This window comes from Elgaria multicarinata, chromosome 9 (assembly GCF_023053635.1).
Source record: "Elgaria multicarinata webbii isolate HBS135686 ecotype San Diego chromosome 9, rElgMul1.1.pri, whole genome shotgun sequence".
Lineage (NCBI taxonomy): Eukaryota > Metazoa > Chordata > Lepidosauria > Squamata > Anguidae > Elgaria > Elgaria multicarinata.
The window spans coordinates 72,589,135-72,616,623 of NC_086179.1; the positions used below are offsets into that span (position 1 = coordinate 72,589,135).

Consider the following 27,489-nt stretch of genomic DNA (forward strand, 5'->3'; position numbering starts at 1 on the left):
GCAGCACTGGAATATTCTTCACCTCAGTGAAGTATCTTAGAAAGTTTCTAACCTGGTTTGCAGTCATTACCATTTGACAAAAATAAACAACTATAGAACAACCCTCTTTCTACCACTCTGCTAAAAGATAACATCTGAATCAACAAACTCTCTTGTTCACAATAAAATAGACATTAAAAAAATAAACTCTTCATTATCATCATCTCTCGCAGCGCATATAAACGTATTAAAGGGCAGGGCATAGCTCTTGATTCCCTCATTCACAAGTGCAGCAGACTGACAGGTTTCAACTCTCATTACACGGATGCTGGTGTGAGCCCAATTGGCCCTTAAGTCACTGGAAAGCCCAATACCCGTGAATCAATAAGCTTGCATACAACCGTGTCATTAAAAAAAAATCTTTTTTAACCTTAGAGACAAAATACAATTTTACTCCTGCCTTTTAAAATGGAAGAATAAATATCATATATGTGTATGTGCTTCATTACTTTACATAGTGTGTTGGAATACCAAGGCTGTAAGAGCTTTGTTTCAGAAACACTGTGTGACATGCGCTCAAGCACTTTAAATATTTGGATAGTTGTAGTAATCCACATTGAATTCATGAAGCTACAGCTAATGTCTTTGTGCTTTGTTTCTTGGTGTTCCAAGCATAGAATAATTTGGTTGGCATTATTATTACTGTTGTCATTATATTTTGCAAGCTATTGATAGAAGTGATGACACTACCCTGAACAACCGATTTGGAGTATTAGTGAAACTTATGTTCTGCGTTCCAGCACTCCATGCTCATGCAGTAGGTGGCATTTGTGGGGCAGCATGGAACACATTACAGTGGTACTGGGAGGCGGGCCATCAGGTTCAAGCTTCGATCAGCATCAGCTCTGGATCGTCAATATTCTACAGAGTTCACTATTGCCAATGGTTCGTCAAAAGTTGCCAACATGATTTGCTTTGTGGAAGGTATGGAGATGATGTCTCCTGCTTCTGTTGGCGAACTAATCCTGTTGTCTAAAGAATCCTCTATAAGATCTGACACCTCTTCTTCATGGTCTTCATACAGTGTATTGATGTGCAGGAGAGGATGTGCAGGGTTACAGTTTAGGGCAGGCACAGGTTCTGCCTTGTTCACCTGGGGCAGAGTGACCTTTGCTGCAGCACCAGAAGTTGCTATATGGTTGTGATTACAGGTGAGAAAAGCCCCAGTGGCAGGCACAGTCCTGCATGTGGTGTGTGAGTAAAGGATATCTTTTCCAGGAAGGGAAGAATCTGAAACAGAAATAGAGTACATAATAAATCATTAACTACCTTGTTCGCTTCTCATACTGCCACAGGATCAGTTCTGGGAATTATGTTTTATGGGTTTGTCTCTGTGAAAGTAGAGTGCACATTCTCCATGGATGTACTCTCTGATACAGCTGTGTAACTGTAAGATGCTGTATTTTCCCACATCCATGCCTCTCTGGGCTAGTTGCCTATTAGTGTTTTAAAGCCACCATGCTCCTGTAGTGGCCACTGGTTTCAACAGCCACTACAGGTACGTGTGACTTTTAAGCCTCCTTTAACCCTCATGTGGAGAAAGGGCTTAGCTCAATGTTGGAACACATGCTTTGCATGCAGAAGATCTCAGGTTCAATCTTCAGTATCTCAAGTTAAGGCAGAAAAAACTGCCTGAAACTCTAGAGAGCTGCTGCAAGTCAGTGTCAACAATACTAGGTTAGATGGACTAAGGGTCTAATGCAGCTTTCTATGGCCTGGTTCAGACAACACGCTAAACCATGCTGCTTAACCACAAAATGGTTAAGGGAGTGCATCCATTAACCATTTTGTGGTTAAGCAGCATGGTTTAGCGTGTTGTCTGAACCAGGCCACAGTAAGGTGAGCAACCAAAGCAAACTCACCCTCATTTCACTGGCTCACTTTTTTTCCTTGTTAGAGGTAACAAGTAAGTCAATTCCCTGGCCATTTTCCTTCTTTGTTCTATCTAGCATTGGCTGCTCTTGATTGCACTTGGGAAAAGAATACAAGGAAAACCATCTGGAATCTGAGAGAGAACAAGGAAGAGAAACAATGGGGGCAGTGACTTACATGTGTTGTGAGAAAAAGGCTGCTATGATGGTGAGTGTGTCGTGACAGCAGCTCTCTTGCTGTCAGCACCCTGCAGAGGAGGTTGGAAGCCTAGAGATATATGTGATGCCTCATTAAAAGGCTAATGCGTGAACAGGTCCTGAGAGACCTATAGCACACACAGAAGCCATAGATATCTGGAAAGTTATTCTAGAGTCTGGTGCTTGAGGATATTGTTTCATCATCAAAATCATAACACAAAATGTATTCAACAAACACATAGAAAGATTCTCTGAGGTACCCAGATAAAGAATGCCAAGGTATTCGATAACCATCTTCTTCGAAATGAGATCTTCATCAGAGGCCCTTTCCTACAAACTCCCACCTTCTGAAGTGGGTCTTTTCTATGGTAGTACCCAAATTGTGACATTTCTTCCCTAGGTATGTTCAACTGGTGCTTTCATTACTATTTTTTTAGGTGGCAGGCAAAGTCCGCCCTGTTCTTCCAGGTTCTTAATGACATTTGATGGCCTTTTAGGATAACTGGTCTGCCTTTAATTGGATTATTATTGTAAAGTTTATTTACTCATTCATTATTCTTATTGGGTTTTTTTTATGAACTGGCACATGGTTTTATTGTTTTTGTTGACTTAAAAAAATGAGCTGTCTTGAAGCATATGTGAAAGCTAGACTTAAAATAAACAGAACTCTTAAGTTTTGACAAACATGAAAGCATTATGTCAGAATCAGCACATGGAAACATTCAAAGACCAAATGAAAACATTATGCAGCATTGTTGTTAATAAGAGCAGAGCTAGAGCCAGAATTTACATTTTAACAAGAGGTCCTTAAACGTTTATATCGAAGTACCTATGCTGAAGCTAATGGGTTTACTCAAGAGTAGATGAATTTACTAAGGCACAAAGCCTCTAGGAAAGCTTTAAGGGCATATCAATTCTACAGAGTTAAACTGCTTTAACTATACATTTTCCTCAGGATCTGTAGCACTCTGAGGGGCTGGCTGGGAACTTTTAACAGAGAATTCCCAGCGTCCTCAAACTGTAATTCCCAGGATTCTTTGAAGTAAACCATGACGGATTGTGATAAAATTGATATGTTCCTAATCTGGATATAACTCTAATTGTCATTGGAAGATTTTTGAAAGTGTTTTGGGACATTTTTGTTTAAATTTTTTTGAGAGGGCAAATCCTTCATAATGATTTTAAATAATTACTCTAAATACCTCAACACATAGTAAGAGAACTGGAAACCCGAGTTATTACTGAAAACTGAAATTTGAATCATTTGCAAATTATATCAGAGATGGAGAAACTCACGTCCAGAGGCCAAACTTGGCCGTCTCCATATTTTCATATTACCCCACCTTGCATTTTCCCTATAGTCCCCGTTAATGTGATCAAATTCTGCATTTATTTTGGTTCTGTCCGAACTCTGAGGTTTGTGCCATTTGAACTGAAGCCGATTCCTATCAAAAATCAACCCTCAAAGGCTTCCCAGAGAAATAGCAATATTTGGCAAGGGGCAACAAGAGTCCAGATTGCGTCACCAGAATATCTAAATGGACTGCAAGTCCTATAATTTCACCCCCAAAATACAATTTACAACAGATAGTTAAAATGTCAAAATCAGTTGGCGAGAAAGATGACAAATCCTAAGCTTAAGTAAGATCATGAACCTTAGTCAACATAAGTCAACAAAAATCCTGTTGACATGTCTCAAGTTTGGTTTATACATACTCCTGTGATGTTGCTGCCACTTCTGCATGGTAAGAACCCCATGATACAGCAGTAACATCTTCCCATGCTGCCTCTGCCAAGCTGACACACATGGTTTCTAATAGAGAAGCTACTGCTGTGGGACGAGATTCCAACAACATGGAAACCAGCAGCCACCATGACCCAGTAACATCTGAGTAATTGAGGGGAAAACTCCAACGTAAGTAGCCATTGTGTAAGCTGCTTTATTGCATTTGACTCAAATAGAACGAGTATTTAAAATACCACTATACCTTTGAGCGAAGAGGTGACGTGCACTATGACTTTTCCTTCTTGGCTTAAAAATCCACTCCCTTGGCTTTTGGATGTTGCCATAGAGGTAATGGGTTGAATCTCTGGCTTGGGTTTCTTACTACTAAGTATGTATGGATGAACATCTAAGGAAAAGTGGCGCGTGTGCTTCTTCTCGCTAGCTGTGTTGGACAGGGTGCTAGATTCAGTTTTGTGAGATGAAGATGACTGAGAGTTTTTTGAGTTGGACTCTAGCAAAGGGGCAACCAGGCTATCTGTTGCTGTTTTCCGACGCACTGGCTTTGGCTTGTCAGGCTTGTTATTCTCAACCTTCATAGTAGCTAACTGCTCTTTGAACGGCTGAGGAAGCGGATTGCTACTTGGGATCCATTTCATTTTCTTTCGAGGTCGCTTAATGATCAGTGGTTCATTAGGGTCGATACCTGCAGGATCAATACTGGGGTCTATGGTTTGTATTCCCGAATCACGCACAGTCGGTGTAACATCGTGATTAGATTGGGCGAGCGCCGCTAGTAACTGACGCACCACGTTGTCGTACATCAGATCGCTTTCGTTGGTAATGAAATCCAAGCGGTTCAGTGACTTGATGTGGTCCCGATTTTCATTGCAAAACATGGCCAAGATATTGATGTCACAGAACTGTGACTTCTGCCATTGCTTTTTAGTCTTTATGCCAACCTTGTTCAGTTTGTCAAATATGAAGTTGGATTTGCAGAATATGAAAAGATGAATTAAATTGATGAGAATAATCAAGTTCATAAAGCAGAGGAGGACAATGTCTACCGCAGCAATTATGCGCTGTAGTTGGACCGAAGGCAGTTTGCAGTTCACTCGGATGAGCAACTTAGAATTGCTTGTTTTGTCAGGAGGCTCTCCGAGAGCGCACGTAAACTCATTTTGTTTCTGCGTAGCGTAATAGGTGGACAAGTACGTGACTGGGATGATACTTAAAAAGATGATGAACAGATGTCGCGCAAGATAAAGTTTGGCTAAGAAATTACTGCGCCCTCTCCGTTCGAGGTATTTTTCAAACAAATTTTGCTCTGGGCTCTTTTCCTTTTCAGCATTTTCAATGATTTCTCTTTTCTCTCGTTCCGTAATCCCAGGGCCCTTGGACTGGATTTGTTTCTCAATTTTTGGCGCACGGCCTTCAGCTGCTCGGTGGTAGCAGTTATCTATCTCCTGGAGCAAAAAGTTAAGTTCAGAAGTCAGTCTGGTAGAAGCCAGGAATTCCCAGCCAAGCGCTGGAATGTACATAATGCCAGCGAAAGCCAGCAAGGCATACGGAAGGAACTTATGCTCAAACAAGGAGGGCCAATGGCTGGCATTTACTCCTGGCAAGGCATCCCTTAGTTCTGTCCAACAATATCCTCTGGCATACAAGGCTTGGTCACGGGTGAAGTTGTGTGGTGTGTAACAGTATATTGGCTCCTCTGTATAACAGAGAGAAAAGTCACTGCTGTGCATTTAACCTACAAAAGGAACTCTGTAAAATAAATACGTCATAAGCTATATCAATTTTCGTCTATAGTATATTTAAAATAGCACTGTGCACATAAACTGCACCATTCCTATAAAGTTAAAATCTGCCTTCCTATATCATTCCATAAACACATCTATAAACTTGAAAATGCTACGATGAACTTGAAATAATAATTATCGATAATATTTACACAAATGGTCACGGTGACCATTACTAATGCAAATCTGAAAAGCAAAAGGGTAGTACTGCTATATTGTAAATGAGGGCTCATCCACACGAAACAAGAATTGCTGCTATGCCTCTCAGTATTCATCAGCATATTTACCATTCAAAATAATAGCTATGTTTTTTAAACCCATGACTAAATAGTTTTGCCATATTCTTTTTCCCTTTAAGAGTTCAGGAGCAGGCCAAAATTTATGTGGTACAGTTTTCATCTTAATGCATCACTGTAATTGGAGAGGTAAACCTGTAAACTTTCTGACATCTCCATAGCTCTTAAAGGAACAGAAGCTCTGACTACATAGCAACAATATATTTGAAATGCTCCATGTTGAACAGCAATTGAAAGCCCCATATTCTCTGCTACCTGTACTGAACCAGGCAAAGATAGTTTAAAATTATCCCACACCTCAGACTATGATAGTTGTTTCTATCTCGTGTGGTGAGAAAACAGAAGCCATGTCCAATTTTTGGAGCTTTTTAAACCAGCTCCAGAAAAGGACAGGCCTGTCTCAACTAGGGTGACCATATGAAAAGGAGGACAGGGCTCCTGTATCTTTAACTGTAATGTAGAAAAGGGAATTTCAGCAGGTATCAATTGAAGAGGGTGAAATTCTCTCTGCATCAACACAGTTAAAGTTGCAGAAGCAACCTCTTTTGTATCTGGCCACTCTACTATAGTTAGTGTAGCTTTAACTGTTGTGATGAAGAGGGAATTTCACCCACTTCAATTGACACCTGTTGCAATTCCCTTTTCTACAGTACTGTTAAAGATACAGGAGCCCTGTCCTCCTTTTCATATGGTCACCCTAGTCTCAACACAGGGTGGTTCTCATGGAATTACACTATCAGCAGAAGCGACAACTTCCCTCACATCACATTTCAATGTTCAGTTGGCTTGGCTTAAGTCATAGGTCAATGGTAGGGTGACCATATGAAAAGGAGGACAGGGCTCCTGTACCTTTAACAGTTGCATAGAAAAGGGAATTTCAGCAGGTGTCATTTTTATGCATTTTTATGCATTTCACCTGGTGAAATTTCCTCTTCAACAAAACAGTTAAAGCTCCAGGAGCTATACTGCAGCTATACTGTGATCAGATCTAAAAGAGGGCAGGGCACCTGCAGCTTTAACTGTTGTGATGAAGAGAAATTTCACCAGGTTCCCCATATATACAAATGACACTTGCTGAAATTCCCTTTTCAATACAACTGTTAAAGATACAGGAGCCCTGTCCTCCTTTTGATATGGTCACCCTAGCCAATAGGAAAGTGTACACAATCTGTATTTTATCATGCACTGTTTCAACTGTTGTGAAATTGAATTTAGAGATATGGAAACCAAAAGCGTCTTAGGTTCATTGGAGATAATGAGGTAGAGAAGAACAGCCACTTGTATTTGGAGCAATGTTTGTTGTTATAAAACACCAGACTGGTGAGTGAGAATTAACAACTCTACTTCCTACTCAATCTATGTTCTCATGAGAAATAACTGCAAGCGAGGAAGCTTACAAATAAAACAACTTAAACATAACAGCATCAGCAACTCCCCAGCAACCCACTAAACCAGAGATCCCAAAGCTCTCTGGAAATGGCAAATTGTTACCAATTTCCCAAAGACGGGGAAAGAGACAACTAGGGAGGAAAATCCCATAATTCTGAAATCACTAAAGAAAAGGCCCCTAGATCTTTCGGTTTTTGCAGAACTTCAGGCAAGTGGCCTATTTAAATAGAAACATATTAAAGTCTTAATGGCTGGGGTCACAGGGCAGGTTCAGTTTCCACCCTGGAAATGTACTCAAGCAAACCCCTTGTTTCTTCCCTATGCATTCTATAGAGAAAGGCAAAACATTATTGCACTTCAGGATACTGGTGGGGGTTCTGTAGTGTGTGTGTTGAATGTAAACAAGGCACAGAGACACAAGGCACCCTGTCAACAGTCCTTGCAATATACAAACATCCACACATATCCCACCTGTCATAATGAGGAGCCTTTTCCATGTCCTACACAATTATTAATTGGGTTGGATTTTTATTTTTCACATCTAATTAACTTATTTCAATAAAGCTGCAATTCAATTTGCATTAAATGTGCACTTTGCATTATCAAAGCATTTTTTCATATGGAAGTTTATCACTAACATTTTTGCAAATGTTTCCTCTACAACGTTCTCTAGGAAGAAATGTATAGCTAAGCTATGTGCGATGACACAATAATAGTTTGGGGCTAGGTATCCCTTTGGATGAGACTATTCTGTATTCAAAACAATGCACGGATGCTCCTTTACTAAGTGCAGCAAATGAGCTAAATTATTGACAGCATCCTCACAGTAAGCTCCTAAAATAATTCCATTAACCTTTTCCTTTGGGGATGCAGACTGAGAACATCAGGATTGTCAAATTTATGTCACATGTCTATGACTCAAGCTAGATTAAATGGGGAAAGGTCATATGAAGGTTATAGACTTTCATAAGACTCTGCAGCCAAAAGCAACTATTAATGGCTCCTTGTCACTGGCTGCATGCAGAGATGTGTCGTGAAAATGATTCACATGTATCATTAGCTCCCAGACAATATCATGAGCAGCAATCCTAAACAATCTCCTTAGTAGGTCTCAGGATCAGTCTCTAGGAAACTAAATGTATGAATATTCAGTCATAGGAATCATCCAAAGCGAAAGGAACACCTAATCTTCAAAGCAGCACAAACTCTCAAAACCAACAATTTTACCTGTCAAACATACCAAGTAGAATGAGTTGGGTCCAGACTTAGAAATTCTTAAGAGTAGACAAATTGAAATAAATGGGGCTTAACTTAGTCATAACTAGCTTGACTCATTGGTTTCAATGGGTCTACTCTAAGCATGACTAAGTCTAGATCTAATCCCGTCTATATAGCATTACAGTGCTACATCTTCCCATCTCTGAGTTAAAATTGCCCTCCCCCGAAAGTTGACACCCCATCCCATTTCACGTCTTATCTTGGTCCTGATATCTGATAAGTGTAGAATGGATGAACTCTAGACTTAAAACAGTTCATGCAATGGTATCCTTTAAGTCGTGGGACATACAGTCATTTCCATGTCGAAAATGGAACACACCACTTACTATGAATGGACTCTAAAGAACTGTTTTAGGCACATCAAAGCGCATGGGCATCACCCCCCCCCCCACACACTTTTTCTTGAAACAGGACCTTTCCCACTCCCCCAAGTTTCCAAAACAGTTTGCTGTGTAGTGTGGCGATCTACTGCGTGATAAACACAATTAGATTGTAAGCTTCTCAGGACAGGGACCTGTCTTCTTACGATTTGCAAAGTGCCAGGCACATGGACGGCACTTTAGAAATAACAGCATCACACCGATCTCAACAATGAGACCTATTCAATTCGGGCAGAAATTTTGAACGAAACTTTCAGCTTTAATATTTGTATATGTGTGACCCATGTTTATAGCAATTGGAATCATACTAATCAGAATCATTCTTGATTGCACTACTTCATTCAGAACAATAAACCCTTGAAAAGGTAATGCAAGAAAATGTATGGCACGCTAAAAACTTTGGTAACGCTAAGATATTTGCATTATTCTGTGTTGTAAATGGCCACTTTACTTATTTTGCACAAACTATGAATATAGTTTTCACAGATTGTATTTTTTTTTGCATGTCATTTTCCTCTGACCTCACTATTAATATTTTCCCCACTCTACATGTCTCTGTGTGTAGATAGATAGTTCTGACAACTAAGGATGACACTTAGGGCCAAACTACAGCTTATTTTAAACTACATGTTGCTTTAAAAAACACACTCTAATGGCATCACAAAGGACCTGGGCTAGATCTACACTACTGCTTTATAGTGTTATTGAAGTGCACTGATAACTGTTGGGGCACATTACACATTCCAGATACCGCTTTCATGTTATTTCCTGCTTTTTATTCCACATTACTCCACTTTCATGTTTTTATTCCACATTAAAATACCACAACAAATGTCACTGTGTGTCCTACGAGGTATGAATGCACAAGAGGGATATAGCGTTATCATGATGGGATTGTAGTGATTTGCACAAGGTGTAGATCTGGCCCTGATCTGGATTGCCGGGGGAGGGGGGACACACACATTTGAAATTTATATTGCCAAGAATTGATCCACTTGTTTTAATGGATCACATGAACTTTGGCCCTTGTTCATCTAGCTGCAAGATATCACATAATAAAATGTGCCACAATACTCTGTTGGTTTTGCCACAGCAGACTAACATGGCTATTCTTCCAGAAAAGGATAAATACAGATGCCAATAAAAGTTTATTTCTGAAACATTTTGTAGGCAACAGCAAAATCCATCCTGAGAATTCGTTAAGTAATTTGCCTCAAAAGCCAGTACTCCACTGTGCTGATCCCATGCTGTGTAAAAGTGCTTGTTCTCTAATAAATTCAGTGCTTTATGGTTTAGATGGCAAGGTTCCAGAGGAAGGTTTGCTCAGTTTTAAACCCATTGTAATGGCATTAGGTAATACTGATAAACTGGATCTTTGACCTTTACAACAATAGACCTCAGCATGAAAAACGAGAAAGAAAGCACAAATTCAGCTGAAAGAGAGAGCTATTGTATATGATTAGCAGACCTCATATATGACAAAAGAATGTAATGATGCACATAGTTTTCAATCCATCCAAAGCTTTTCATGCACAAACCCTGCTGGAACGAGTGATAACTCCACAAGAGCACACACACCTGTTAGACTGTGCCCATAACGTGCCATAAAGTTACAGCAATCTGTTCAGAAAAAAATCTCCTAGCACTCTTTTAGATTGTGCACATGGCCCACAAATAAAAATACAATGCAGCATGTGAATTACTTGATTTTTTTAATTGAATGGAAAGCAGGTGTTCCATTGTTCCTGTGAATGGGTTTAAAAGGAAAAAGAATGTTTCGGATCATCTTCTTTCTGGAAAATAAATTGTAAATAGGTTAAAATAAGTTTAAATAAAACTTGTATTTGCTTGCCACAAAAAAATCATAGTGACTTCCCCCAGCTTTGTTATGGAAATTACAAAAGTAAATCCACTAGTTACCAAAACAGCAGGTTCCCCTTGAATTATTATTTAATTAAGAGCATCATGAGAGATCACTGCCTGCTGAGCTACTCATGTGCAAAGACATGGCTTGTGGAGACTATACTTTCTGAGAAGCCATGCTCTAAAGGCATGCGATTGGCCCCTGCTGACCTTGGGATAAATCATTTGGGTTCAGTTATGAGACTTGCTTGGGTGAATATTGCTGCTCAAACTTCCAACATCCTGGATGCATTACTTACACTGATTTTTATTAAGAACGACGTGTGGGTGCCCACAGAACTTTTGCTCTTCTGCTTTGTTCCACTATTTATGTGAGAGCATAAAACTAACCAGGAAGGCCTAGCTTAATGTGACATCCACACTTGGGATCCTGGTTTGTGGCTCCCGGACAAGCTGGAATAGTAAGCCAGCAACAACCCAATGTTTTGGGGTCTTATGAATCCTGGTTTGTTTGGGAACAATGGAATAGGATCCTGGGTTTGGATGTCACAATAAACAATCCCTTCCTCATTACTTTTACCTGTTAGCATGAAAGGAGGAATGAATGGGCTGCATTCACCAGCATGCTGCTTGTTCATAGTAAGCCAGGAATCCTGATTTATCATTACATCTGAGCAGAGCCAGTTTCTAGCCTCAATCCCCACTTGGACCTGATCCTAATACTGCCTATGGGTCAGAACTGACAGAACTCCACTTTCCAAACAATTCCATGTGCAAGATATACTCACACAGACAATGGTGTTCCAAATAAACAGACAATTTGTTTGCTCATCTTCCTACAATATAAAAATGGTTTACATGCAAAAATATAGAGGTGGTATATAAATTCAGTAAGTAAAACAAAATACTTGGGACAAAATCTCTACTAGTAAGTAGTGGTACTATTAATTCTAACTAATTTTGTTCCTATTTTTTAAAAAAGGGATGATATTACCTTTAAGAATGGTATCTTTAGTGATGAACATAGCTTTCTTCAGAAAACCTTCTACAATATGTACGGCTAGTGCAGGCACTGCTGTGATCCTAAGCGCGGCTCATGGAAGTGAGTTCCTCAGAAATGGATGGGGCTAAATGTTTGCGGTTAAGGATCCAGTCTTGTTAGTTCAGCTGGGGACAAATAAAATTCCTTCAAATATTACAACAGCCTATTATGCCATTAATGTAACTATCTTATTGATGTGGGCAGTTGCCAGAGTCCTCGGGCCAATTCAAAGCCTTCTGTGGTGGGGTCTAAAGAAATTAGACAAAGCCTTAACTAAGCAGAGGCTGGGTTTGCATGATTATGGAGGTACAAGAAGCCATCGTGGCTTCTCCTCACCACCCAGGTGTGCTGTACATGTGTTGGTTGTTTACATAATTACCTGCACTGCGAGTTGTCAAGCATGGCCCACCATCCGGCTGTGGTGGCTTTGTACCCATCCCTCAACCCCCTACTTGCATGTTGTAGCTTGTACGATGGGTACAAAGCTGCACACTGGGTTCAGACAACGTGCTGCAGCACAGGTAATTATGGCATGCACAAGGCAGGCAGAGGGGTGGGCTTATTTAGCCCCATGATCGTGCGAACCCAGTCATATTGTTGCCTTCAGCTGAAAGATACCAGAGAACAAATGAATTTGGCATAAAGCTTGGCTGGCTTGCATGATTAATCTGGGCAGAGGACTTTGAGTTTCTCCCTCAGTTTGCACATTCCACCCTCTCATCCCCTTGCAGATAAAGGGACCCCAAAATCCTGAATTTGGCGCTGTCCTTCAAATTCTGTGTTACTGATGGATAGGACTTTGTTAATCAGAGACTTTTACATGAAAGGCTACGAGTGACTGCCAAAGAAAATGCCTTTTAGTAGCTATCACAGACTGGCAATGCCCTGTTTTGTGAGTGGAAGAGAAAACAGGCAAAGCAGTGTACCTGCAGACCTTTCCACCCTTCCCTTCCTGTGGCCTTTTCTGCTGCCACCAGGTGGAAACCTTTATTTCTCTAGCTGCCTCCACCAAGCCAACCTCAAAACCCTCTCATCGCAAGTCTCTACTTTAGGTAGTCTGGGGCCCTTTCTACACCTATAGGTGTAGAGAGGACGAGAGGGGGCGATCCCGGACTTCCTTCTTCCAGGATCGTCGCCCTCAGTCTAAATGGGCTACACGACATCATGGGCATCATGCCCGTCATGGCCACTTTTTTTTTTTTAAAGGGCCAGAGCTGGAGCACACTTGCGCTCCAGCAAAATTAAAAAGGGGGGGAAAGCCCCAACCCCGCTTCCCGCTGAGGGTCCTGGACTCCCCTCCCCATCCCGGCTCCTTCCCTCTGATAACCCCCGCTACTCGTGGGAAGAGGGAAGAAGCCAGGACGGGAGCCCACACCACCCGCGGTCCTTGGGATCATCCCAGGACCACATGTAAAACCAGGATAACTGAGGTCTCACTTATCCCGGGGAAATGGACGGATCATCCCTCCCTGATCCCTGGATCCCCTGTGTGTCATTTGGACACACAAGGATGATCCCTCCAAAAAATGATGGTGAAGAAAGGGTCTGGGTTGGCCTTTAAGGCATGGGATAGATACCCCAAAAATGAGATGACAAAATTTCAGCAAAGTCCTATTGGGTTGCCACCCACTAGATAGAAGCCTCCTGTTTTGGAGGCTTCTGAGATTCCTATGCCCTGCTAGGCTGGTGTTGACAGGAAAGGAAGAGTGATGGAGGAGATTCTTTTTTTTTTTCAACTGGGAGGGATCGGAATACAGAGTCCCCTCCTGTGGTTGTATCACTGTCTATATACTCAGGAGCAAGACTTTGAAAAATCCTATGTTCCCGGCGATGCTCTCCCAGGGCCATAGGATTGTGCCCTAAATCTGACTGAATAAAAATGTCAATAGGAATAAATAAATAAATCTGAGTGGATACACACACAACACATGCAAAAAGTCCCATATGAGGAATAGGATAGTAAAATAACCAGGGATAAACACATCCAGGCAAATTAACTGGACTGTATCCCTATTTTATCCAGGTCCTTTCCAAACAATACCTTACTGTCATTGGTCCAGCCCATTCAATCAGTCCTCCACTTCCGGCATCGCTGACTTTCTTTCCTCTAGGTCTCTGGCTTCTTTTCTCTGGTTCTCTGCCTTTTGCTTCGATTTTGCAAAATTCATTTCTCTCTCTCCCCAACTCAAATTAAGAGTGCAGTTTCTTGTGCATTTTAGCAAACTAATTTTCTGTTTCTTGATTTTAAAATAACTTCTCTCTCTTCCTCTGACCTTTAGTTGAACTTTAAAATCTCTTGGCTTCCTCGGCACACTTCCCGACCTCTTCATTCTAAGTAAATGTTTGACCTTGAAACTATTAAGCTTTTGGCTATAACTGACTAGCATACACATACACGCGCACACACACAAGAGATTTATCCCCATAATATCCTAAAACTAAATACAGAAATGGAGAACAGTTCTGTTCCCTCACAGCGGCTGATGACAGGGAATCCAAAGAGCTAGTTTACTCACGACCAAAAGCTCAGATATGCCCAGTCAGATTTCTGTTGTTTAACCCATCAGACTCCCCACACCCATGCTCTTCCACAATAAACTGCTTTTGAAAGTTTTCAAATGCTGTGCGTCAGGATGACCTGCTGTTCAAGAACCTCAGGTTGTGCAGAAATCGTTTATTCATTTATTTATTTATTACATTTCTATACCACCCAATAGCTGGAGATCTCTGTGGTTCTTTGTGTCCAGGCCTATATTAAAAGTATGAAAATATATACCAGGCAATATCCTACTTTGCTCATGGGGAAGCAGGAGCAACAAGGAGATAGCAATTCTAAAAGCAACCTGAAATGACTGGAAATGTTGGCTTTTGGAACAGGTAGGTCAACAGAGCTCACTGAAGGGAGCTCTACTAACCTTCCCCAATCTGAAATGAGTTTCTGGGGTTACTTTTAGAACCACTAACTCCCCCATTCTGCTAGCGGACAATCCTGCTGGCACAACACAATCGGCAGGCGCATCAAGGCTCACTGCATAGTGTTTACATGAACAAGTTATATCAGGCTTATTTAAGGATGGATGCAGCTTTATTGTTTAAGCAGCTGTAATTGTAGAATATGTTAAACGTAAAAGTAGGAAAATCTATTTGCTCTCTCGTTTACTCACTATCACTGCTGCATTAAAAAGAAACACAAGACTTGATTCAAATCATTTGAAATTCTTTGTGACCTTTCCTTTCGGGTGTGGGGGGGAGGCGACTGGATACAGCTAGCTTCCTGCCTTTTTTAAATAAATTAGCAGTTGTATGGATCCAAAGTCTAATTTTAGCACATATCAAAGCTACAGCTGTCATTTGGCATGGCAGAGCCCCAATTCTAACTTGCTCTGGTCACATCACAGCCCTTTGTATTCCAGTTGGAAAATCATTATTTGCAGTGTTAAAGGCTACCTTCATTTTATATGGTCAGAGAATTTTCTTTCGAATAAAACTGATGAAGAAGGTAGCACGACATTGGGAGATATTTTGGGAATACGCATGAGTTGCTAGAGCTCCCTTAGATGTGCGTAAACTAAACTGCATTCACACTTTGTCTATTTGCAGATCTCTGGAATCCAAGAATAGCAATCTAACCCGATGCAGAATTGTACTAAAATTTTATAGGAAAATGATGCACATACAACCTTGAAGGGAATTTCTAATCAGCTACATTCATAGTAGATTATTTTACAAAGGATATGAAATGATTCTAGAAGGATGATTACAACAAATTTCAGTTATTCCTACCTAAACTGCCAATGCAAAATTGTGCAGCCCTCGTTAATTTATGTTCAAACCCAGGCTCACTCCCTTTTTTAGAAAAATGCTACACTATTTATCAGATCTGCGAACAGCTATTCTTCCAAGTTGCTCAGGTTCTGATTATTCCCTTTTGAGGCACGAATTGGTCCTGACAAATGCCCAAGGCAACTGAGGGCATGTCTACACCTAGGGTCTGGAGGGGGGGGAAAGATCTCGAGATATGCTGATCACGAGATCCTCACCCTCAGTCTACACACGGCATGCAACATCCTGGGAGGAAGAGGACGTCACGCCCGCCATTTTTTAAAATCGGAAATGAGCACAGGAGAGCTCCAGTGCAAAAGTTATGTGGTGTTTTTTTTAAAAAAAAACACACCTCCTGCTCCCCTCACCCCCGATGGGCACAGAGCTCCTGAGGAGCTCCATGCCCGGCTCCCAACTCCTCGCGAGGAGCCAGGACGAAAACGGGATACCTGACCACACCTCCCATGGTCTCGGGATGATCCCAAGACCTCAGGAAAAAAACAGGATTAAAGTGTATGGCCATATCCCGGGGCAAGGGAGGGATCATCCCTCCCTGCCCCCGGGATCCCTTGTGTGTCATGTGGACGCACAGAGATAATCCCCGGGATATTGCCCCATCTAGCCATGCCCTGAGTGCATTTCATGTCTGACCAGAGATTTGAACTCAGATCTCATAGGCCCAAGTTCAACCATCTGTCGACTGCATCATACTGATTCAAATGCCAGACATAAAAGGAAACCAATGCACAGCTAGCTGCCGGATGGACTTCTGTCTTTACCATTGTTTCAGTCTTGGCTAGCTTTTCTTTTTGCTCTTTCTGGAGTAAGGGAAAAGAGCACTTTGCATAGCAGGCTAAGGCACAATCCTGGGGCACATTCATCATTTTCTAGGTGACCACAAAATACTTATTTCCCTTCTTGTTTTGGAACAATGTCTGATGGGGTGGAGCATTCCAGACGTTGGGATGCTCAAAAGATAGCTATAAAGAGCTCCAAGGGTAGGGACAGAGGCAGGGCCAACCAAAGGCATCTTGTTGCCTGAGGCAAAGAACAAGACAGCACCTCCTCCAATTCCATGTTCAAAAGCCAACTGGACAGGCAGATGAATTTGTCTTCAACATTGACAGTGGGACAGCGTCCTCCACTGTACCCGCAGGATAAATTTGGGGTGCAGGGCAGGCCACACAGCTCTGTGCTCCAACACTTGCTGTCGTCTCCCATCATCTGCCACATGAGGCAACTGCTTCACTCTACCTAATGGTAGGGCCAGCCCTGGACAGGTGTGGATATGAAAGGGAAGAGACGAGGTATGCACACCCTGGCCACTGTTTTGCAACCCTAGGTTTCAACCTTTGGTCATTTCGATCTTCATTTTAATCCTCGCTTTTAAACAATAAGAGCTGTCCCATGCATTTCCAGTGAAGCAACAGAGAAGAACACCTGCATTGAATTTTAAGTACATGGTTCTAGTGAACTGCTGAATTGGGGCTAGAGTTAAGATTAAGTTCTCCAACAAAATGTGAATTGTGTGCAGGCTGGATTTTATCCTGAGGTTCTGAATCTCATTCATATGTTAGCCACACAAACCATTTCAGCTCAAATGGGGCAATTCTGTGAAGCATTCTGAATTTACGTGAGGCTCTACTTGGGGCTGCCTTTGAAAACCTCAGCCAGTCCAGAATGTTACAGCCAAACTGTTGACCTGTGACTCCCTTGTTACAACAGCTTCAATGGCTACCTGTCTGTTTCCAGGTACAAAGTGCTGGATATGACCTAGAAAGCCCTGTATGGTTTAGGATTGGGCAACTGGAAAGACTAGGGTGACCATATGAAAAGGAGGACAGGGCTTCTGTATCTTTAACAGTCGTATAGAAAAGGGAATTTCAGCAGGTGTCATTTGTATGCATGCAGCACCAGGCGAAATTCCCTCTTCATCACAACAGTTAAAGCTGCAGGGGACCTGCTATCTTTTGTATCTGGTCAAGAGGATAGGGCTCCTGCATCTTTAACTGTTGTGATGAAGAGGGAATTTCACCAGGTGCTGCACACATTTAAATGATTTCTGCTGAAATTCCCTTTTCAATCTAATGGTTAAAGATATAGTAGCCCTGTCCTCCTTTCCATATGGTCACTCTAGGAAAGACTGCTTTCTCCTGTATCAGCCTGCCTGCATTCTAAGATTTTTGGAGAAGGCCCTTCTCTCGATACCACCACCATCAAAAGTGCATTTGGTGGCGATGCTGGAGAAGGCCTTTTCAGTGGCTGCTCCCAGGCTTTGGAACTCACTGGCGAGGGAGGCTCGGCTGCCTCCCTCTATGCTATCCTTCCACTGGCCAGCAAACACATTTTTATTTAGTCTGTTGGGTTGGGTATTGTTTTATTGGTGTGTTTTTAAATTGTGCTTTTGATGTACTTACAAGTGTTTTTATTACGATTTTATTTTAATGCTGCCTGTTATTGTTCTTAACTGCCTTGAATGCCATTTCCTGCTAGAAAGGTGGAATATAAATCAAATCAGTCAATCGTTAAATATAAGATACACCATCAGTAACGTGGTGCATCTTTTGCTGGGCTATAAATGGAAGGTGACAGATTGTTTGTTTGAATGGATACTCCTACACATATAAGAAACTCTTTGTATATACAAAACCAGCCCTTTCCCCAGACATACACTGTTTGCATGGCCTTGGAGTTGTGCTGTTGCCTTTTAATTTGGGAAAGCATGTGATACCATCCCTTTAATTCCAAATAGTTCAATCCAGCAAAAGATGCACCAAGTGCCTGTGTGATTGTTTCAGAGTGCTGTCCATTAAAGCTGCGATCCTATATTACACAGTTACTTGGGAGCAAGCCCTATGAAAATCAAAGCTCCATCACACCTTGGAAGAAACGCTGGCTAATGCTGGCCACAGTTGCTTCTCCGTGGACACTCAATTACTTCCTGTTTTCAAACAGGAAGTAAACAAGGTGCACAAGGGCCATTCAGTCCATTGTGAACACGCTGCTTCTCCCACACAGCAGGAGAGAGCAGCAACTTCAGTTTAAAAATATTTCACAGTTTTTCGGGGGGGGGGGGGGGTTGCGGCACAAGACCAGAAGGGGTGGAAGGCATGAGAGAGGCAGACGACGTCACGTGAGCTACCTCTGAGGAATCCGTGAGTGCCCAGCGTGCAATAAAACGCTTGTGGATGGAGCTTTCAGTATGACTCAGCTGATTTAGTAAATATGCATAGGATCAGGCTGCATGAGGCTTAGTAGGAAAAGTGGTTTAGAGCTACCACTAGACACGAAGGGAATTTTTTACTAAAAGACACTACTCATAATGCAGTGCATCAAGAAATGAACCCGTTCAAATAACTGTACCATACAGTGAAAGACTGAATTATGCAGGAATGACGACATACTTGAGATTAAAACAAAACAATTGAACTGACTCATTAGTCATATAACTTACTGTCTTCTCCACTACTTCCTCATGTGAATTTGCTAGCAGAAGAGTAGTAGAGGGCTGAGCTAGGGCACTGCTAAGAGATATAGAAATACAGTATTCATGAGCTTACTTCGTATAATAAAGCCATTTCATATACACATAATGAGAAAGCTGAGGCCAAAGCATGCATTTTTTGTTAAATGGTACATCATCTGGCTTGTCTGGCTTTTAAATAAACAAACAAACTAACTAATAATAAACAATAACAATAGGACACATTGGGAGAAAGTAAAAAAAAGAAGAAGCTCTATATTAAAAACAACCATCACCTGGTATGCTTGTGTAATCTTTGTTGGAAGTCAAATACGATAATATCACTTTTGACATATATCACTCAATATCATATAAGCTATCTTGATTTTAGGATCTATTCTTAAGCTTCTTTAAGGGCATCCTCAGAATACTGTAACTCCAAATACTTACCAATGGTGCAAATGATAATGACCTCTCCTCCTTTCATTTGGCTGTCAAAGCTGCTAGGAAATGAAACCCTGTCTTTAACTTGTGATGAATCATCCATCGTGCCCTCTTTTGTATCTGGTCACTATAGTATAGCTCCTGCAGCTTTAACTGTTGTGATGAAGAGGGAATTTCACCAGGTGCTGCATACCAATGACACCTGCTGAAATTCTTTTCTATACAACTGTCAAAGATACAGAAGCCCTGGCCTCCTTTTCATATGGCCACCCTAGTGGAGAAAGAACCACAGGTAGTTGAGAACATCCCTTTTCTCTCCCCCCCTAACTCCATTCACAAAATCCATACACACCCACACCCTTTCACACATGTCCTCAGGATCTCCCAGTTTGGGGGTTCATTTCTACAAGTGATGAAAGGTTCAGGAAACAGGGGAAGAAGACATACATGAGCTATGGGCCTTCTCCAGATCTCACAGTACACAGAAGGGTGTTAGTGTGTTGGAGTGGATAGGTGGGATGTAACATTGGAATACTTTTGGTCACAGTACTGAAGCTTTCATTATAAGTGTTAATAAACAAGCGAAATCTCATCCAAATCATCCAAAAGGTTATCAATCTTCTTTGGATCTTCAAATTTCTCAATATACCTGCATGCATTGATAAATACCCTATGGATTTATGTAGGGGGGGAACACAGTGAATTTGGATGATCAGAATATATGGACATCAACAAAAGGCCATCATTTGTTAATGATGGGGCTTGGGAATATATGAACTAGCAAATAGGTGTAATAATATTTCTCAATGGCACAATAAATACAGAAGGGTAATGAATAATGAAAATGCAATAAGCAGCTAGATAAAAATACAGACGAGAACTGCCCTTGCATGGGACAACAATATATATATTTTAAACCTGCTATTCCTGAAATACACTTAACAGCATGCCATATTTTTCCCTTAATGGTTTCTGTACCAGGCCTACAGCCCAACTCCAATAATGTGTTGATATTAATGATGCATAAAAATTTGAACATATTCCAAACATATCCTCTTATATAATTAATTGCTGGCATTTTAAAGCTGCTGCATTCCAAAGTTACTCTATGATCTGGTTCACACAACATGACAAGCCAGAGTACAAGTTGAGTATAGTTTGACTGTGGGTTGTTGCGGGATCATTAGTTGTTGTGTTGTATGAATCTAGCCTCACTAAGAAAACATGGTTTGTTAACCACCAACTACCCATGGTTCACAAACCAACAACAAACTATGTTTTTTCTTTGTAGGTTGGTTGTGGTTAACAAACCAACCTAGTGCAGTTGGGTTCACACAACAACCCACTGTACGATAGCAACCCACAATTAACCCATACTCAACACTGATTTGTCATGTTGTATGAAGCCATCCTATATCTGAAATGCGATTTATTCCTTTGTTCTACATAATATCTGAGAAATGTTTGTTCTGGCAAACATATCAGAATAACAAGGTTACTTTCAGAACTCCACTCCATACTCTCTGCTTAGAGCTTGTAACACTTTCACTGGTTTTGGGGGACAATTATTCTAGCTATTAAGGTTGATTCATAAAGCAATTTTGCAATCTGTCTCTTGCTATTTTACTAGGATGGCCACTTACATATCATCCCGAAATGAGGAAATGCAGTCAAACAAGAGAACAAAAGAGAACAAAGATTTGTATAACATTCACATATGCTAATAAGTATAGGTGCAAATTCAAAAGAATTTATATCACTTTGTTAAGGTTTGAGGCTTACTGAGGCAAGGTACTGAAGTCAGGCCTTAGAGGCTTGGAGTTTTTCTGTTGGGAGGGGGTATCCCAGAGAAAAGTAGTTTCATTTCTCTAGTTAAGATTCATCTCTTTGTTAAGTTTAATTTCTCCAGTTAAGTTTCATTTCTTCAATATTGTCCTGGGATTTTTTTTAAAAAATACCTGTGTATTAACTTGCATTCAATATATTCCAAATACTGAATTTATACTTGCGTATCTGAATGTGTTCACATAAAAACAATTAAATACAATGGAGCTTACATCCAAGAAAACATGCACAGGATTTAGCAGTTTGATCCAGCATCATAAAACGGGCCATGAAAGTCGAGGCTACTACTACTAGTTAACTACTTTTAACAGTGCAATCCTATATACACCTGCTCAAAAGTAAGCCCGACTGAGTTTAATAGGACTTATTCACAATTAAGAAGGTATAGGATTCCACTGTTTTTAATGATTGAACTGTGCTTACATCTTTCCAATTTATATCAATGTGACTTTTCTAAGTGTTGGAATCTTGTGGCTAACAGACATAAATGCAACTGCAGCAACGTCCTTGGTTTACTGCTCAAACAGAGATTTCAAATCTGTATTTGAAATCAGATTATACTGTTTTCACCACACAGAAACTCTTTGGGGCAGAAGAAGACTTCGAATGGTGCCTTCAGCAGCTGCTTAGTGTAACTGTAGGTTGTCCCTCATGTAACAGGGCTTTGGCATCCCTGCCACAGTTGACATACATGTGGAAAACATTTTCCACATACAGATGATGTTTGCTGGATCACAGCAATAGTCTCAGGTAATTTGTGAAGTGGTTGTGTTAATCTAATAAGCCCCCCGCCCAGACAAACCTGTTCAGAATTTTTTTTTCAAAAATTGAGAAATACTTGTATCAAGAACATAAAACAGAAAGGGTTATTTATTATTATAAGAACTTCTGTCAGGGTAACAGTGTGCATGCTTTCGAATTTTACAGAATTTTTCAACTCAGAAGCTTGCCTACCAAAAGAAATCACCTCACATCCTACCTCTTGCTAGTTTACTTCCACTCTCCACCCTCAACAACAACAACAACAACAAGGGATTAATGTGACTAACTAAATGCCTTCACTGAAACCCCAAACAATTTACCGGATGGGTAGATTTCAATGGGCAATATGATTCAATTTCTCAAAGCTCTGAAAGGGACATTATGGTCAATCAAGCTGAAAACACAATGCTTTCAAATGCCTCAATACAGCTTCATACAACATCAGTAGCCATTGCCACACAAAGAAAATAATTTCTAACCCATTCCCACAAAAATCAAAGTATTCATATGAAACTCAATGCTTTCAAAAGATATTTAAATCCCTATATACATGGTTGTATTTCAGATTTATCTGGATTTTTTAAAAAGTTGTATCAATGTAATACATTATTGCAAAGTTTACAATGGAAACAATTGCTTCGGTGTGAGGAAGTTAGTGTGAAATCAGAATAGTTAGCATTTGTTTAGCACTCCTGTTGTAATTCTTACAACAATCTTATTATGTTAGTCAGTATTATTGCTTTAGTGCATATAGGTGGAGAATAGTTTGCCTAAAGCAGTCTAATGAGTTTTCAGCAGAGGCCAGATTCAAACTAGTACCGAGCCAAAATTACCTTTCCATTTATGACCTAATAAATCTATTATTCCAGAGATAGGCAATCTGGTGCCCACCATATGTTTTGGATTACAGTTCCCATACACACCAAACACTATAGCCAGTGGGAGTTGAAGTCCAAACATCTGAAGGGCACCAGTTTGCCTATCTGCATTAATCTTTAAGGCAGGGTGGAGATCCTGTGGTCTTCCAGATGTTGTTCCAATAGTCATCATCCTTGACTATTGATCATGCTGTCTGGGGTTGATGGGAATCTCACAATGTCTGGAGAACCACAGATTCCACATCCCTGCTTTAAGGTGAAGGAAGATTTTTGCCACAGCAGACTAAAAAGCCTATCCCTCTATGTATTTCAAAGACCCTATTCCATTGAATTCATATATCTCCCAAATGCCTGGAAAAACAGCTTGTGTACATGTAATACCTAGCAATACCTGAAGACCTAAAGCTCTGGTGGAAATCAATCTGCAATAATCCAACCACCTGCTGCTAGTCCTTAGAACTGAAACCAATATGAATGCTTTTGTATATGCAAATGTAGTAAGTCCTAGGAGTAACAGACAATGGAATGCCAGTTATAAACTGGCATGAAGAAGATCGGAAACTGTCATGGCCTTCGTCCAGGAGGAAGGCTGGAGGAAAGTAGAAGGACGACAGAGAATTATGGTCTCTTTGAGTTGGTAAACCCATATCTGGGTTGAGGGCACGCACACCTGAATGCTCCTCGGTAGAAAAATGACTGTCCACACAAAAGCAGATGTATGGAAGGAGGCCTAGGATGGAACCCTAGAAGCCCGAATCTGAGATAACTGGGCATGGGAAGGATGGGAAGGAGCAACCCATAAGGAACAGGAAGAAGGATGGCATATTCGGAGCAGGAGCACAGCAGCTCTTTGGGAACATGCTGGCAACTGCAGAATAGCGCCACTGGGGAGAATGGGAACCGCTCACCCCACTGCACACATCGCAGCAGCAATAAAAAATATGGCTGTGAGTTTCAAGAAAGGACTAGATAAAAGTGACCAGGACGCTTTCGAGAAGGCAGGTGTTTCTTTGGGGGGAAGTGATCTGGAATGATAAAATGCATCTCCAAGGGAGTCCACATGTAAATGGAAAGTGGTGGTTCTGGGGAGCAAAGTTCTACATCAGCCTTCCCCAACCTGGTGCCCTCTAAATATGCCAGTTGGCATGATGGGAATTGTAATACAACACTTCTGGAAGGCACCAGGTTGGGGAAGGCTGTTCTATGGCATTTCTTCTACTGGGTCGTCATCCCCCCCCCCGCAATTATTGTTAATGCTAATTACTGAGGCTACTGACACACACACCCAACAACTGAAACAAGGCTGCAGTTTCATCCAGTCTTACAATAGGCCCCAGGCCTTCTGCTCAAACTCTCTGCCATCTGCCCTTCTCCTTAATATCCACCACCTTGGTTTTCCCTCCCTTTTCTATTGCAGCCCTTGTCCTAAGTTCATCCTAATGTTTGTAATCCGTCCACAGACTGGGCAGGTTAGAAATGTAATAAATAAATAAAAATCCTAAATAAAGGTGTTTCCAAACAAGGCTTTTTTACTTTGCAATTTTCCTGCCTCGTTCACAGAATTTTACAAGGGGTCCATATGCCTTCTTCTGTTTGTAACCCACCCATGTCTTCCCGCATCCACACGCCAAAGTACAATAGTACTATCCGGCTGGACATCAGGAAAAACTTCCTGACTGTTAGAGCAGTATGACAATGGAACCAGTTTCCTAGGGAGATTGTGGGCTCTCCTACACTAGAGGCATTCAAGAGGCAGCTCAACAACCATCTGTCAGGGATACTTTAGGGTGGATTCCTGCATTGAGCAGGGGGTTGGACTCAATGGCCTTATAGGCCCCTTCCAACTCTACTATTCTGATTCTATATTTTGTTGTAATTGTTACAACAACCCTGTAAGGCAGCTGACTATTATTATTCCCATATTACAGATGGCGTTGGGGTGGGCAAAGCTGAGTATGGGATTTGTCACACTATTTGTTGTTTATTCGTTCAGTCGTTTCCGACTCTTCGTGACTTCATGGACCAGCCCACGCCAGAGCTTTCTGTCGGCTGTCGCCACCCCTAGCTCCCCCAAGGTCAAGTCTGTCACCTGCAGAATATCATCCATCCATCTTGCCCTTGGTCGGCCCCTCTTCCTTTTGCCTTCCACTTTCCCTAGCATCAGCCTCTTCTCCAGGGTATCCTGTCTTCACATTATGTGGCCAAAGTACTTCAGTTTTGCCTTTAATACCATTCCCTCAAGTAAGCAGTCTGGCTTTATTTCCTGGAGTATGGACTGGTTTGATCTTCTTGCAGTCCAAGGCACTCTCAGGATTTTCTTCCAACACCACAGTTCAAAAGCATCTATCTTCCTTCATGGCAAGGTAAGATTAATTTAAAGGGGCAGGGGAAATCTCCAGATTATTAGGACACAATCCTGTGCATGTTTAGACAGAAAATTCTCCCCCCACCCCGCCCCCGTACCCCCAGTCTTAAATATACACAAGATTGGGCCTTTAGTATAACCCTACTGCCAGGCCCTTGCCTCTCACATCTCCTATTGCTTCTCTATCATTTGGGGTCGTTTTTGTGGGGGGCCCAATAAGTGCCTCTTACTCCTGGAGAGAAGGGGCGCTTATGTTTTAACTACGTGTGGTCATTTTCTGGCAAGGCTCTAACAGCCGCCTTGCCTGGCAGCATTTCAACAGGTGAAGAAGTTCCTGATCTTCCGGTGTAGGGATGAGGGGGAAGCTTCACCTACTGGACGTCTGCCTGCCACGCCGCTGTCTCCGGGGATCCCCTCTACTAGGGTCCCTGCCTAAGGCTGCGCTTACCGGCAAAGTTCTTGGTGAAGACCAGCGTGACCAGCACGATGGGGATAAGGACGGTGCCGATGGTGACCACGCGGTCGAAGGGCAGCTCGAGCTTGAGCTGCAGCAGCAGCGCCGCCAACGAGCCCGACTTCTCGTCTTGCTGCCCGGGCAGGATCAGCTCCTTGAGTTTCTCGCCAGCCAGCAGCGCCGTTGCCATGTCCGGATGGTTTTCGATGATGTGTTGCATAGGCGGAGGGGCGGATGGTGCTCAGGTTGAGTCCAGGAACAACAGCAGCAGCAGCAGCAGCAGCAAGGCAAGCTGGCCGAAGACGCGGAGCCGAGGATGGTCCCAGCCTGCGGGGATGACAACAACACCCGAGGAGACCAATGAAAGGGCCCGCGTGGTGATGGGAGGAGGGGGACGCGTTCCGGGCTTGCTAATGGCAGCAGAGGCACCATCTTCTTTTGCACAAGGGCACAGTCCCTAGGGAGACTGCGGCAACGGGGCCAGGAGGCTGCCCTTAGTCGTCGCCGCCGCCGCCGCCGCCGCTCCTTCCCCAGGCAACGACCGCGCTAAGCGCCATACACGGAGGGCCAGGTGGCGAGGCTGCGAGCCAGAACCGGGCAAGAAGGGCGGGTAGGGGTGGGAGGGAGAGACGGGGTCCTAATCGCGGCGTCAAACCGAATCGGAGAACGCAAGACCAGCTCGCGAGGAAATAAAATAATATTAAAAACCACATATGGGGAGGCAAGAAAACAACAAAACTAGCGGGTCAACATGGAACGAGAGCTCTACCGGGCGATAAAAAGCCAATCGTGAGAAACCCGCTTGTCGTAGAGATCTAGAGAGTTGTCCTATTTAGTTACCTTGCTGAAGTTTGGACGGGGGTGTGGGGGAGAAGGAGGATCTCTCCCGGTTCCAAAGCCGAGGAGGAAGCGAAAGGATGACTCGCCAAAACAAAAGATGTACAATGGAGTGAAATACTGATGCGGCTGGATAGGAAGACGCCGGCCTTCACATAGTAGTCCACCTGGTCCAAACGGGAGCCTGTCCCTTTCTCACTTTCAAATACAATGCTGTTACCCCACACGGCCCCAAAAGAAAATAAGGGACGATTTGTTTAGGCTAATTATTCGGGCTCTTGCACGGAATTTTCCATCTGCAGCCGTTGCAACGTGCAAAACAATTCAAGGGGATTTACTGCTGCTGCAGCTGCAGCAAAACAACCACAGGAATGAGATCGCTTGAATGCAGTCAAGAGAGGTCCTTTCAGGTCTTCGATTAAACATCTGGAATTACAGGAGGAGGAGGGAGAGGAGGAATGGCTGGATTGGGGGCTTTGCACCGGGAGGGGGCAGCGGCTGCAGGCATCACAGCAGAAGCTGCAGAGTCACCCAACGCAACACGTTGCGATTCGAGCCGCGGCAGCCAGCGGCTGTTGCTGGGCCCGGTTCTCCGCCCGCTGTTGCAAAACGCTTCCCAGCAGCGGCTGTGCCACCTGCCTCGCTGGCTGCTCACCCGATCTTAACCCGGCGACCTCAGAAGCGGCGAACAAGTCCCCGAAGAAGGCGTCCCTGAGGTTGGCCTGGAAACCTGTC

At 42.4% G+C, this 27,489-nt stretch overlaps 1 protein-coding gene across 1 annotated transcript; it reads right to left on the reverse strand.

The window, feature by feature from the left end:
* Positions 1-26,162, reverse strand: PANX2 (pannexin 2). Its single transcript, XM_063134886.1, has 3 exons — positions 25,912-26,162; positions 4,097-5,548; positions 1-1,269 (listed from the first exon to the last, which is right to left on the reverse strand). Exons 1-3 carry the CDS (start codon positions 26,135-26,137, stop codon positions 893-895), a joined length of 2,055 nt encoding a protein of 684 aa, XP_062990956.1. The 5' UTR covers positions 26,138-26,162; the 3' UTR covers positions 1-892.
* Positions 26,163-27,489: the final 1,327 nt, after the last annotated feature.

Excerpts from the sequence above, each read along its gene's own strand:
- PANX2 (XM_063134886.1), bottom strand. The coding sequence starts at position 26,137 with ATGCAACACATCATCGAAAACCATCCGGACATGGCAACGGCGCTGCTG. Across the intron at positions 5,549-25,911 it reads CTTCACCAAGAACTTTGCCG|AGGAGCCAATATACTGTTAC; the intron begins GTAAGCGCAGCC and ends TCTGTTATACAG. Across the intron at positions 1,270-4,096 it reads CGTCACCTCTTCGCTCAAAG|ATTCTTCCCTTCCTGGAAAA; the intron begins GTATAGTGGTAT and ends TTTCTGTTTCAG.